This window comes from Papio anubis, chromosome 19 (genome assembly GCF_008728515.1).
Source record: "Papio anubis isolate 15944 chromosome 19, Panubis1.0, whole genome shotgun sequence".
Lineage (NCBI taxonomy): Eukaryota > Metazoa > Chordata > Mammalia > Primates > Cercopithecidae > Papio > Papio anubis.
Window position 1 is genome coordinate 2,565,923 of NC_044994.1, and position 14,800 is coordinate 2,580,722.

Consider the following 14,800-nt stretch of genomic DNA (forward strand, 5'->3'; position numbering starts at 1 on the left):
AGTTCACTTGGCTTGACTCAGACTCCAAACAAACTCTGTCTCCCCTGAAGTGAGAAGCAACTGAAATCTTTGTTCTTTTAGGTTTTCTAGTATTTTGTCAGGCCACTGGGGTCTCCCCATCCGTCGTCGTTCAGTGATCTGCCAAAGATTTGAGGAGATTCAACACACAGATGTGTGGGGCTCACACCTCTGAAATGTCTTCCCTTCTAGGATTTCACTGCTAATGGTCTGGTTTTTCCCCCAGCTCCAAATTGTATTCTCTGACATTTCAAGCCAGAAAGTACAGCCAGCTTCATGGGCCTGTGACCTGCATATTCATACAAGGGCCACACACATGGTTTGAAGTTCTGCTATCACTGTCTTGAAATTATTAGTTTTTCAATGAGGGGCCACATTTTAACTGATGTACTTAAGTATAAAAATCCATTCGAGGCCTGACGTGGTGGCTCACACCTGTAATCCCAACACTTTGGGAGGCCAAGGTGGAAGGATCCCTTCAGCCCAGGAGTTTCAGATCAGCCTGGATGACATAGTGAAACCTCGTCTCTACTAAAAATAAAAATTAAAAAAATTAGTCAGGTCTGATGGTGCACACCTGTAATCCTGGCTATTCTGGAAGCTGAGGCAGGAGGCTTACTTGAGCCCAAGAGTTCTATATTGCAGTGAGCTATGATCATGCCACTCCATTCCAGCCTGAGTAACAGAGAGAGATCCTGTCTTAAAAAAAAAAAAAAAACATAAAATATTTGTTTTCATTTTCAGCTGGTTTTAATATACAAACAAAATGTTATCCTTCTTGTATGACACTGATAACATTTAGCTAATGAGTTATAATAGAAAAGCAATTGCTATAAGTCTCTTGGGTCTCCGTTTCTTCAAAAGCCTTTCCTGCCTCTCACACGACTCTTCCCCACCCCAATTTAAACCGGACCTTCCCTTACACTCTGAGAATCCTGGTTTTCCCCTTCATGGCATTAGCGTAATTCACAATTAACATATTTACCTGTGTTTTTATGATTGAGTATATTTCTATCTCACTAGTCTATAAACTCCATGAGGACCCATGTCTGCCTCACCCAGCACCAACAAGGATGCCTAGCATACTGCAGGCACTTAATTAAATGGACAAATGGACAGATGGATGAGTGAATGAATAGTGAAAATGACAATGATATTTAGTAACTTTTTCTATTTTCCCAAGTTAGATTTTCTATAATCCTTTCTTTTGCTCACATATCTAAAAGTATGCCATAATTTTAGCAAAATTTGGGGAACAATGTTAGGTCAAAAGCAGTACATGTATGCACATTTGTTATTAGCAGGACCCCCAAAAGAAATGTGAATGCCAGATCTCCAACTTCTTGATTTAAAAATGTAATCCAGGCCTGGCGCAGTGGCTCACGCCTGTAATCCCAGCACTTTGGGAGGCGAGGTGGGTGGATCCCTTGAGGTCAGGAGTTCGAGACCAGCCTGGCCAACACGGTGAAATCATCTCTACTAAAAATGCCCAGAAAAAAAAAAAAAAAAGAAAGAAAAAGAAAAATTAGCTGCGAGTGGTGGTGGGCGCCTGTAGTCCCAGTTACTTAGGAGGCTGAGGCAGTAGAACCACTGGAACTGGGGGAGGTGGAGGTTGCAGTGAGCCGTGATCTCACCACTGCACTCCAGCCTGGGCGACAGAGCCAGATTGTCTCAAAAAGAAAAAAAGTAACCCAATGTAGTATTTACATCTAGTGCCAACGGGTGCAGTGCATACTGCGCTGCATGCTACGTTTCATTAAACAGCCTAATCTGGTGTGTTAATGAGAGATGTATTTAACTATCAGTTATAATATTCCCTGTCATTTTCCCGGAAATCAAGAAACACATCTTACAGCAGGTTATTCACAAGCTATATTGAAATGTTCACCTGTTGCAGAAGCTCGACAAGATGCTGTGCATTCAGTGGGAAATAACCGGAGACATGGGACCTCTGGCGGGCTTGTTTCTCAGCGTCATGGAGAGAGCGCACCCAGTCTGAAGGCGCATCTGCTCCTCTCTGCGCTATATTGTGGATTAAGAAAATACAGTGTACAATCTCATATTCTCATTTCAGCAAATATAAATAGTACATGGCAATTATATGTGCTCGGTTTTCATTTTTAAGGGTGGACATTGTTGAAAATGGTGTCGTGGACCAGACTCCAGAATTGGAGATTTTGTAGAGGTCAAAGGTATAGTAGTATTAAAGTAGGGATAAAGAGTGTGCGGGCATGTGTGTAAGATAATGAGCAGAAAAGGGAGTGGCAAGGTGCAGAGATCTCTGCAAGCAATGGATTGGGGGAAACTGAAGGCTTTAAAGCCACGGTCTCTATCCCTGCACCCAGCTTTCCGTCCTCAGTTACTATGACCCAAGATCAAAGCCACCCTGGTTTTCTAATTGCCGCAACTGCGGCTCCAGGTGCTGACTGCACAGCCACTGCGGTACTGTCCGCAGCTGCGCGCCGGGCTCAGTCGGCATTATTTACGGTACAGAATACTCGCCCGCGCGGCGGTATTTACGGTAACGAAAGCCAGCTGTATTTACGGTAGCGAGGGCTGGACCGGCGGCGGCATTTACGGTAAAGGGGCCGGGCTCGCTGAGGCCCGTCGGCTTGGCCCGCTCTGGGCGTTATCAAGTGCTCTCCAGCCAAGGCGGCCGCCACCCCCTGCACCCAGCGGAAAATGCAAAATGGCCCTCTGGGGCAGTGAGGGGCCCTGGCCCTCGGCCCGGGCCTGCCGCACCCCCTTCCCGCAGCTGGCGGCCAGCAGCGCTGAACAGGGTCCGGGTGTAGCCCCCTCTCGCCCCTCCGCAGGGGCGCCGGCCTGAACTGGGCGCGGGAACCAGGCCGCCCTCGGCGCCCAGCCCGCCCTAGTCCCGCGCGCCGCCTCCGCCGTGCCGCGCCCACATGGGTCTGTGCTACAGTCTGCGGCCGCTGCTTTTCGGGGGCCCAGGGGACGACCCCTGCGCGGCCTCGGAGCCCCCGGTGCAGGACACGCAGCCCGCCCCGGCCCCGGCCCCAGTCCGGGCGGCCGCAAGGGACACGGCTCGGACCTCGCTCCCTCGGGGCGGCGGCGGGAGCCCGGCATGCGCTCGGCCCAAAGCAGACAAGCCGAAGGAGAAGCGGCAGCGCACCGAGCAGCTGAGCGCCGAGGAGCGCGAGGCGGCCAAGGAGGCGAGGAAAGTGAGCCGGGGCATCGACCGCATGCTGCGCGAGCAGAAGCGCGACCTGCAGCAGACGCACCGGCTCCTGCTGCTCGGTAGGTCCCGGCCGCGCGGTCGGCTGCCGCCCCGGGGACAGCGCGCCGGGCCCGCGGGGTTGGTTGGCGCCGGGGAGCGGCGGCGGGAGGGGCTCCTGAATCCCGGGACTGGACCCGGACGGGCGGCGGGCGCGGACCGGCTGCGGAGCATTTAAACTGTGGGGGGAATGGCTCCCCTGACCTGGCCGGGAGGACGCTACGGGCCGGTTCTGCCGCACCCAGTGCCTTGAGCTTTTCCTGCCGCCCGCTCGCTCGCTCGCTCTCATTACTGAGCCTCTCTGGGAAGTCTCGCCCTCGACTGAGCGCCTTCCGCAGGGTCTGATCCCCGGGGATGTCTACCCTGGCTTCTCACTTCCTGCTGCACGCGGAGGCTGGCGGTCTGTTTTCAGAACACAGATGAAAGGAGATGGATAAGGCCTTTTAGCTTGACCGCAAAGCTTTTATTCCACAGTGTTGTGGGTGGGTGTGGCCTGCTGCCTTTTGAGAAAGAACTTGAGCTGCACTTGGGTTTTACTGTGGAGGAAGATCAGCCCCGGCTCTGGGAGGTTTGCTCCGCTGGAGAACCAGCGGCACGAGGGGGTGGCGGCCCCGGCGTGCTCTCTGTGTAACCGCGTGCAGGAGGCGGGCGCCGAATCCCGGCGTTTTCCAGGAACCAGATGCTTGCTCTCCTAGTAGTGTTTTTCAGAGCTTACCTGTAGCAAGTACGTGTGCTCCTACAACAATCAGAAAACATGGTTCTATGCACTCTACCGTAGAATGAAAAAAAAAAAAAAAAAATCACGATTTCCTGATACTACTTGTTGCCTTTTAAATTTTAAGACGAAATAATAATAATTGGGCTTTGGATCGCAATTTTGTGAGATGTAAGGAAGAATAGTCGTTCAGGTCTGTGGTCTCTGCTATACATGGGAGGAAGGAGCTATTCCATGATTTTAGCAAGATGCCTGCTTATAAATGAATGCAACTTTCATTTAAGATCTAGAAGACAATAAATACTGAGTTTGAGAGGACTTGTCCACTGCACTGCAAGAATGAATAATTTAAAACAACATAAACCTAGCTGTTGTATCCTGGTGAATGAAATATCTAATTTTTAAAGCAAAGGGAAATGTTTTTGAAGAAACAACAAAAACCAGTAAATACGCAGGTTATCTCAAACAGCGACGTGGGCTGAGCAGTAGCAGAGCTGCCCTCTCCAGTGCTCACCTGCAGAATATCGCAGAGCACACGTTTCCAGAGGTCTGAGGATACAGAAGTGTAACTTTAGAATTTCATATCTTGTTAAACCGTTGTTGGTGTGTGAGGGTAAAATAAATCTTTGGATATGCAAGTATTCAAAGTATAGTCTCATCCACATATATTTCTGGAAGGAAACTTAAAAAAAAATAGAGACAGCGGCAGCTCATGCCTGTATCCCAGCACTTTAAGAGGCTGAGGCTGGCGGATCACTTGATCTCGGGAGTTCAAGACCAGCCTGGGTAACATGCTAAAACCCCGTCTCTACAAAAAATACAAAAATTAGCTGGGTGGTACGCTGGAGACCCTGTCTCCAAAATAAATAAATGAATGAATAAAAATAAATAAATAAATTGAGACAAGTCTCACTATGTTGGCCAGGCTGATCTCAAACTCCTGGTCTCAAGTGATCCACCCACTTCAGCATCCTAAAGTGCTGAGATTACAGGCATGAGCCACCATGCTTGGCCTGGAAAGACGTTAATTGGAAATTACTTCAGCCAAAATTTTTTAAATGCATCAAATTAAAATAATTCAAAAACGGGAGAATTTTTTTAAAGGGGAGAGAGAATCGTCATCTCAAGAAACTAACAAAAAACAAGAAGACAAATAGGATCAGGAGTTGTGACAACCCAACGTTGTTTTGATGTGATTATACAGTTGAACATAGTTTAAAAATAATAAAATGATATGGAAAGCAGAAAATGCTTTCTATATAATAAAAATTATTAGACTATGAATCTGTGAAAAACATGGGATGAGATATGGTCTGAAGAATAGAATGGTGAGCTCTAAAGAGTCAGCTTCTTGTAACACATTTGAAAGTACGCTTAGAAGACATCATCTCATAGCCTCATAGAGTTTATATATCAGCATCATAGCTAAAGTGACATAAAATCAAATGACTCACTTTTCAGGGAGAGTGTATTGTATCCTCCACCAATGATATCTACACTAAAACACATACTGTTACATGGGGTTGACATTGTTTATCCGATTTTATATAGATTTGAGTTAAACACACAAAGGTTCTTGATTTTATTAGGCTTTAAAATGGATTTAGCTGGAAAATTTTGAGTCAGAAACATGACTTATTGACCATTAATATCCTCGGATAATTGCTTCTGCTGCCATTATGTGTAACAGCCATTTATTCTTGCTCACTGACCGCATTCATTTGTTTATTCTGGAAATGTGCACCGAAAGCTGGGCATTGGGTTCAGAGACCTCAGACCCAGGGAAGGTGCACTCACTCCAGCAGTGTCCTTTTTTTTTTAATCCCAGCACTTTAGGATGCTGAGGTGGGCAGATCACTTGAGGCGAGGAGTTCAAGACCAGCCTGGGCGACATAGTGAGACTATGTCTCTATTTTTTTTTTTTTTTTTTTGAGACAGGATCTCACTTTGTCACCCACTCAGGAGTGCAGTAGTGTGACCATGGCTCACTGTAGCCTGGACCTCCCCAGCTTAAGCAATCCTCCTGCCTCAGCCCCACAAACAGCTGGGACTACAGGTACACGCTACCACGGCTGACTAACTTTTGTATTTTATGTAGAGATGGGTTTTTACCATGTTACCCAGGATGGTCTTGGACTCCTGAGATCCAGTGATCCACCCATCTTGGCCCACAGTGCTGGGATTACAGGTGTGAGCCATTGTGGCCAGTCAGGTGCCCTTTGTCACTCCATGCCTGCTAGTTTGAGGTGAGTCCCGTCTCCCATCATGATGAGTCCTTGAGGAGACCTTCCCAGAGTCCTCAAGGGGAAATAAAGGTTTAACTCCCGGTGTCCTGTGAATTATTTGTGCTCCTGTCATAGAGCACTTGGGTACATCTCTCCATGGGTGTCTTAGTACTCTGTCTCCCTCGTGGGGTCGATCCTGATGACTCAGCTTTCTTTCCTGCACGGGATGTAGCACCCCACATAATCCTCTGGCAACAACACAAGAATCTGGGAGCCACTGTGACTATGAGGAGATATGGTCCCGTTTTAATTTTCAGGTGGAGCATGGTTGAAGCATGCCATGGCTGGATTTTAAGCAGGTGCAGAGGTAGGATGGAACTTTCCAGTTAGAAGGCAGTGGTCAAGATAAGGAATCATGGGGTCCAAACTAGAGCAGTGTAGTATAGTAGGAGTGGGGAGCTCATGGGCTTGGGGAGCAGGTCAGATGACTGGGTGTAGAAGGCAGGCAATGAGAAGAATTCTCAGATAACTCTCATGCTCTTGAGCATGAGGAATGTGTTAGTCAGCTTGCTCACCTACCAAAATACAACAGGCTGAGTGACCAAAAACAGACATTTTCTCACAATTCTGGAGGTTGGAAGTCTAAGATCAAGGTGCCAGCAGGGTTGGTTTCTGGTGAGGGCTGTGTTCCTGGCTTGCAAACGGCCACCTTCTCACAGTATCCTCACATGACCTTTCCTCTGTGTGCACACAAAAAGAGGGAAGAGATCTCGGCTGTCTCTTCCTGTTCTTATGAGGACACTGTGGGATTAGGGCCCCACCTTTATGGCCTCATCTTACCTTAATTACCTACTTAAAGTCCCTATGTCCAAATACAGTCATATTGGGGGTTAGGGCTTCAACATATGAATTCAGGGGGATGGGAAGCATAATTCAATCCATAACAAGGGCTAAGGCAGGGAGTGCGTGCCCTGTCTAAAAGGGACAGCTGCATCCTAGCTTCATCCACTGTTGCCTTGTGAGAACACAGGCCCAAAGTTGCCAGGTTTTCAGAATTTCTGAAACCTACCTATTTTTAAGCATTTGCTCAAATTAATAAAATGTAATCTACATGGCTAACAGAGTCACGGGCTGCTGGCTCTTACCCCTGATCTGACCTAGGTCACACAGACTTTTCTGCAGGCTGTGCACTAGGCTTTAGGGGCTCACTCACATGAGAGACCATTGGCAGAGGCCCTGGGTCTACACCAATGGAAAGCATACTTGATGTGAATTGGTATGAATCAAAATAATGTATGTAAATTTACGTAATGAGATCACACATCCTAGCAAATCGCATCCAGCCCCAGGTGCACACAGCCCTCTGTGACTGAGCCAGGATTAAGCCCAGGCAGGCTGACTTCGCCAAACAACATTAGCCAGTGGCTGTGAGGCCAGATGGAGGCAGCTGCAACAGTCCAGTCAAGAGATGTGAGGAGGCCAGGCGCGGTGTCGCACGCCTATAATCCCAGCGCTTTGGGAGACTGAGGTGGGCGGGTCACCTGAGGTCAAGAGTTGGAGACCAGCCTGGCCAACATGGTGAAACCCCATCTCTACTAAAAATACAAAAATTAAGGCCGGGCGCGGTGGCTCATGCCTGTAATCCCAGCACTTTGGGAGGCTGAGGCGGGCAGATCACGAGGTCAGGAGATCGCGACCATGGTGAAACCCTGTCTCTACTGAAAATACGAAAACAGCCACACACGGTGGCAGGCGCCTGTAGTCCCAGCTACTTGGGAGGCTGAGGCAGGAGAATGGCGTGAACCCGGGAGGCGGAGCTTGCAGTGAGCTGAGATCGCACCACTGCTCTCCAGCCTGGATGACGACACAAGGAGACTCAGTCTCAAAAAAACAAAAAAACAACTAGCTGGTTACCAGCTAACTTTTAATTAGCTGGTGGTGGGTGCCTGTAATCCCAGCTTCTCAGGAGGCTAAGGTGGGAGTATCACTTGAATCCGAGAGGTAGAGGTTGCAGTGGGTTGAGATCGTGCCATTGCACTCCAGCCTGGGGGACAGAGCAAGACTCAGTCTCAGGAAAAAAAAAAAAAAAAAGAGATGTGAGGTGGCGACCTCATTCAGATGCAGTGATGGTGACAGGAAGGGGCAGGCGTGTCTGTGGGTGTGGGCAAAATGGAGTCCCGGGAACCTGGTGACTGTTGAGATGGAGGGAAAGAAGAACATCTGGTGAAGAAATGTCACTGAACCCTTCAGTGAAATGGCAAGGACATTCTCCAAGTAAGGAATTTAAGAGGAAGAGTCAGTTGGAGGGAGACGAGAACAGTGAGCTCCACTCTAGATGTGTTGAGACTGAAGGGCCTTGGGTGTCCAGTGGGCAGTGGCTGGAGAGCAGCTGGGCATTTGCCATGGGTCTCAGAGAGGCTGCAGAGCCAGAGATGGATGTGTCGCCCAGAGTCATTAGTGCATTGGCCAGGTTGGACTTGTCACCTGGGGACCACATGCCACCCGGAGAAGACATGCCACCCAGGGAGAACGTGCAGAGTGAGAAGGGAAGGGAGGAGGAGGGCCCAGGATAGGAGGCCGTGGGACTCCAGCCTTTCAAAAAGGGCTGGAGGAAGAAGAATGTGAAGAATGGTAGAGGGCTGGGAGCAGCCAAGAAAGGAAGAGGCTTCGGGAGCAAGGCAGTGGCCAGCAGTGTCCGTTGGGAGCTCAGGGATAAAGACGGCTGAGGCCGGGTACAGTGGCTCATGCCTGTAATCCCAGCACTTTGGGAGGCCGAGGTGGGTGGATTACAAGGCCAAGAGATCAAGACCATCCTGGCCAATGTGGTAAAACCCCGTCTCTACTAAAAATGCAAAAATTAGCTGGGTGTGGTGGTGCATTCCTGTGATCCCAGCTACTTGGGAGGCTGAGGCAGGAGAATCGCTTGAACCCGGGAGGCAGAGGTTGCAGTGAGCCAAGATCGCACCACTACACGCCAGCCTGGGCGACAGAACGAGACTCCGTCTCAAAAAAAAAAAAAAAAGAGGGCCGAGAAGGAACCCACTGGGTGTGCAGGTTCATGGCCTGGCGGGTACAGGAGGCTTCAGACTGGAAGGGACAGGAAGACACTGAAGCCGTGGTGGTGGCTCTCTTGGGAGGACTTTGCTGCTGGAGGGCAGAACAGATGTGCCCACTCCTGCACCCTGTGCCATCCAGGAAACTGCTGGGAAGATGACGGATGAGACTGGAATGGTGGGTGCTCCTGGGGATGAAGAGAAGAGGGCAGGAGATGAACTGTCCATCTTTGTTTGTCCAGCTTGCATCCACTTTCTAAACACTCAGGTGCCTGGACTCAACCTCAGCTCCTCCAGCACAAGTGACTTTCCCTGTTGACGGTGTCAGACTCATGTGTCATTTAGAGGGAAATTCTTTAATGGCAAGCAGGTTTTTCAGTTGAGTTGAGACCAAGAGACCTAGCTAATTCAGATATCTAGCTAATTTAATTAGTCTATGAAAAGTTTCCAAAGATTAGCATTTTCAAAGATAAGACCTCACTCGAAGGGCCTAAAATCAACTCGTGATATTGAAAGTGATAATCAGAAGATTTCCAAAACCCCACTGCATAAATCTGAATAAGGAGCCCGAGATGATTATTTCTCACCTCACAGCACCCAGGATAATTTACTTTGAGTCTACATTTATTCATTTATTTTTAATTTTATTTATTTATTTATTTTGAGACAGAGTCTCTCTCTGTTGCCCAGGCTGGAGTGCAGTGGTGCCATCTTGGCTTACGGCAACCTCTGCCTCCTAGGTTCAAGCGATTCTCTTGCGTCAGCCTCCTAAGTAGCTGGGACCACAGGCGCCCACCACTATACCCGGTTAATTTTTTTTTTTTTTAATTTTTAGTAGAGATAGGGTTTTACCATGTTGGACAGGCTGGTCTCAAACTCCTGACCTCTGGTGATCTGCCTCTCTCAGCCTCCCAAAGTGCTGGGATTACAGGCATGAGCTACCGTGCCCAGCCGGGTCTAAATTTATTAATACTTAGTTGTTGGGTTTTGTTGTTTTTTTTTTTTTGGTTGGCTTTAAGCTGAAACCAACTCTTACTGGAAAACAGAAAATTACCTTCTATCAGCTAAAGCAGTGACTCTAAGTGTGTTTAGGGCCAAGTGAAAACTGTTCCCTGTTGTTTGAGAATTCCCTTGCTAGACATGGACAGACAGCGCACAGAGGACTTTTAGGGCAGGGAAACTACTCTGTATGATACCATAAGAGTGGACAGTGTCACCACACACTTGTCCAACCCACAGCATGTACAACGCCAAGAGGGAACCCTAGTGCACCCCTTCCAGCCCTGTGGGCTCTGGGTGACAGTGATGTGTCCGGGTAGCTTCACAGGTTGCAGGCCTCTGTGAGGGATGTTGCTGGTGGGGAGGCTGTGCCTGTGGGGGCAGGGAGTACATGGCAGCTGTACTCTGTACCATCCTCTCAATTTTGCTGTGAGCCTAAAACTGCTCTAAATAATAGGCTTTTTGTTTTAGTCACTTACTAAGAAAAGAAGTCAGTGAAGGATTTTGTCCTTGAATTAGGATCCCAAGAGGAGGAGCTGGTAGAGAAGAGGACGCCACAGTGGCCATAGCAGAAGGGTCTAGGGTTCTTCTAATGAGCCCATTTGGGGGCCATAAGCTGACGGCCCTACTCTTAAAAAGCCCAGGCCAGTTAACCGCAGCAGGAAAGATAGCAGCCCATTATTGAAAGCTGTGGTTTATGAATAAAAAAGCATCGTTTAAAGGCTTTTCCAACTGCAGTTCTGGGGTTAAATTATTCTCAGCAAATAAAGTCCTCTAGACAAGCATTGAAGTGTCAGCACCTGACGGGAGGGGCACACACACACAGCCCCTGCGGGCCGCTTGGCTTGGCCCTGTGTCCCATCCTGTAAGGCTGCCCTAGCTCTGCCTCATCAGGAGGACTCGGAGGACTGTTGCCCAGCTGTTACCAGGTGTTACACCAGATGCCACTGAAGGCGCGAGTTAGGGAAGCCACCATCGAAATGGTCAAGGGTTAGACAGCTCTTTTCAACCCTTCCCGATGTTATTTCCTCTGCCGGTCTGGGAAAATGTTCTTTAATGAGAGGCAGGTCAACCTGCCGACTGACGGAGGATCGAGGAAGACAGTAAGCACACTGTGGCATCTGCTTTATCTCATCCTAGCAGAAGAGCCTTGGAGAAGGTGTAGGTTGCATCACTGTGCTTTGGATTAATGCTCACTTGGTGTGTTCTTCTGCAGTTGAAAGTGAATTTTCCTTCTGAGGACATGAACTCCTCCCAGGAAAAGCAGGAGAAGAGAGTATTTTGACATAAACAGAAAAATAAGGTGCAGTGACACCCATACTTTGAGTCACAAGGGAAAAGTCATTTTATTCATTGAATCCTTTATATTACTCACCAACTGCAAACATTTGCATCTCTCAAGAACCTGCGGTGTGCCGGGTGCTTCTCTGGGTGATGTGGAGATTCCACAAGGCAGAGAGCGCAGCCTCAGCCCTGGAAAAGTTCACTGTGTTGTTAAAGAGAAAGGACAAGAACCTAAGAGAAAAATACCAGTCAGAGCCTGCACGTGCTCAGAGATAAATGGCAGCAATGTGGGTCAAGAACATGATTCCAGGGATGCACGTGGAACCTCTCAGTAACATGATGGGCATCCCCCTTCCTTAGGATATGTTATGAGTGGGGAGGTGCAGGAGAGGTAGGAACTTGATTGTTTAATGTTGGTGTTTGCACACAAAAAAATGCATAATGCTGGCCAGGCGCCATGGCTCATGCCTGTAATCCTAACACTTTGAGAGGCCGAGGCAGGCGGATTGCTTGAGGTCAGGAGTTCAAGACTAGCCTGGCCAACATGGTGAAACCTCGTCTCTACTAAAAATATAAAAATTAGCCAGACATGGTGGCGGGTACCTATAATCCCAGCTACTCGGGAGGCTGAGACAGGAGGTTGCAATGAGCCAGAGTGCTCCATTGCACTCCAGCCTGGGGAACAGAGCAAGAACCTCAAAAAAACAAACAAAAAAAACTAATGCTGTTATTGATCCTAGGTGCAAACTATGAGCAGAAGCAGCTGTGAAATCTGCTCCAAGTTTGCACCTGGCAGCTGGTTTCCTGTTCATCAAGGAGCTGCTGAGAGAACCTAGAGGCACTCACAGCTCCCAGCATGTAGCAGCAACCTGGAGTGTTTACCTAATGGAACTGATGCTTCAAGAAGATGAAGAAAGTTTGAACAACAGTGTGCAGTGTTATCAAACGGGAAGGAGACTGCTCCTTTTATCTCCAGCCATCAAAGTGCTCCACAAGTCAGTATTAGAAGCTGCATTTTATAGATTGCACCATCATGGGAGGCTGGAGATTGTCTGTAAATTGGCATGAAGAAAAAAAAAAATGAAACGTTTATCCTTTTTTTCCCCAAGAAATCCACTCATTAGAGAATCACTGAAAGGAAGGTGGATAAAAAGCCACAAAAGGGAAACTTTAACTTGGCTGCAGAGAAGCAGTTTGTGTTTCGCAGGCACTTCGGGAGCATCTAGACAGCGTGATTTGGAGTCTGCCGGCCAGGAGGCCGCAGGAGAAACACAGGTCAGCACCAGAATCATGGAGCACACATTTGCCTCGACCCCAGCTGTATTTTCTTTTCTGGGAAAATATCAGCCACTGGAATTAGGCCAGACACAGAAATCTGTAGACACAAAGCTCGCCAGCAGAGCAAGGTTCAGAACGCAAGAGTAGCCCCAGGGAGCAATCAGGACCTAGCGAGAGGTGAGTGCTGATCCCAGAGCCGGCCTCCTTCTTCCTAGTCGCCCTCAGAGGCTGGTGTAGACAAACCACAAACCCATGGCTGTCCTGGTGAGGAAGCCCAGAACAAGGCCCAAGCCTGCATACCCCAGAGAGTTAGACTACGCCACAGATCAATCAGCTGTTTGATTTGTAGAGCAACTTGTCTATTGAGAAGGATGTCAGTGCCGTGTTACGGGCTACTATTTGTTTATTCAGTAGCAATTACTGACATTCAGGAGCACATCTGCCACGTCCCAGGTTCTGTCAGGCTTCAGTCTGCAAACTGGAGCTGTCTCAGGAGCTGGTCTGTGTTCTCAGGAGCTTATGACCTTGTGTGGGAGACAAAGGCATCAACCAGCCATTGCAGCACAGCATAAAATACATCCATGCAGACACAGAAAACAGTGGGAGCAGCTCTTGCCCCAGTGAGAAGGGGAGGCAGGCTGACGAGGAGGGCAGCAGTTTCCAAGAACCTTCCCACTTAAAAATAATAAAATAAGGCCGGGCGCGGTGGCTCAAGCCTGTAATCCCAGCACTTTGGGAGGCCGAGATGGGCAGATCACGAGGTCAGGAGATCGAGACCATCCTGGCTAACACGGTGAAACCCCGTCTCTACTAAAAAAAAAATACAAAAAACTAGCCGGGCGAGGTGGCGGGCGCCTGTAGTCCCAGCTACTCGGGAGGCTGAGGCAGGAGAATGGCGTGAACGCGGGAGGCGGAGCTTGCAGTGAGCTGAGATCCGGCCACTGTACTCCAGCCTGGGCGGCAGAGCAAGACTCCGTCTCAAAAAAAAAAAAAAATAAAAATAAAATAAAATAAAATAAAATAAATAAAAAACAGCCTGGTGCGGTGGCTCACTCCTGCAGTCCCAATACTTTGGGAGGCCAAGGCGGGTGGATCACATGAGGTCAGGAGTTCCAGACCAGCCTGGCCAGCATGGCGAAATCCCATCTCTACTAAAATTACAAAAATTAGCTGGATGTGGTGGCACGAGCCTGTAATCCCAGCTACTCGGGAGGCTGAGGCAGGAGAATGACTTGAACCCAGGAGCCAGAGGTTGCAGTGAGCCGAGATTGTGCCACTGCACTCCTGGGCGACAGAGCAAGACTCCATCTCAAAAAAAAAAAAAAAATAGTATTTGTAGAGTATATTTCTGTTCTTGAAATCAACAAGTTTGCGAAACCCCCTCGTTTTGAGAGGCTCATTGGAAAGCAGCAGGTGCCACACAGAGCAAATGAAAAACAAAACGCTCCGCACATTGTGCATAGTTTTATCGAAACTCCTACATCTGCTTTGAGTCTGTTGAGCTGAAAATTCATTTAGAATATGCTCTAATTGATATAAGGAAGTCTCCCTCTTTTTAAAGAAACTATAGAAGCATGCTATTTGTTAAAGGTTTTCATTGTACAAAGAAATTCAATGTGCTGAAAAGAACCAATAAAATATGAATAAAGTAGTGCCAATTAAGAAACAGTTATGTGACTCTTTATCTCTGAAATTATTTTAACTGGTACTTTGTTTTAGAATTCCTTTTTAATGTAACAGCCTTCTGAACATCAGCTATTTGAAAAGCGCTGCATGGAACTAAAAAGCATGCTGAGCTGAGGTTGATCCAATAGACTTCGCCGTGCCTAATGGAGGACGGTATTTAACTTTCAGATCCATTTCCCTTTTTGGCTCTAATGACATTTTCTCAGAAGTAATGCTCTGCACACTTGGGCTTGGGTACAATAATTGGCTTGGAACACGGTACGGGAGGCCCAGTGCCGATGGGCGTGCGCGCGCACACACACACACA

At 48.3% G+C, this 14,800-nt stretch overlaps 1 protein-coding gene across 1 annotated transcript in view; it reads left to right on the plus strand.

The window, feature by feature from the left end:
• The first annotated feature begins 1,644 nt into the window (after window positions 1-1,644).
• The window catches only part of GNAL (G protein subunit alpha L), a 205,406-nt gene continuing 192,250 nt past the window's right edge, over window positions 1,645-14,800 (plus strand). The window contains exon 1 of the mRNA XM_009192359.3: window positions 1,645-3,276. Coding sequence (XP_009190623.1) covers window positions 2,925-3,276 — 352 coding nt within the window. The 5' untranslated portion in view covers window positions 1,645-2,924. The remainder of the gene's footprint in view (window positions 3,277-14,800) is intronic.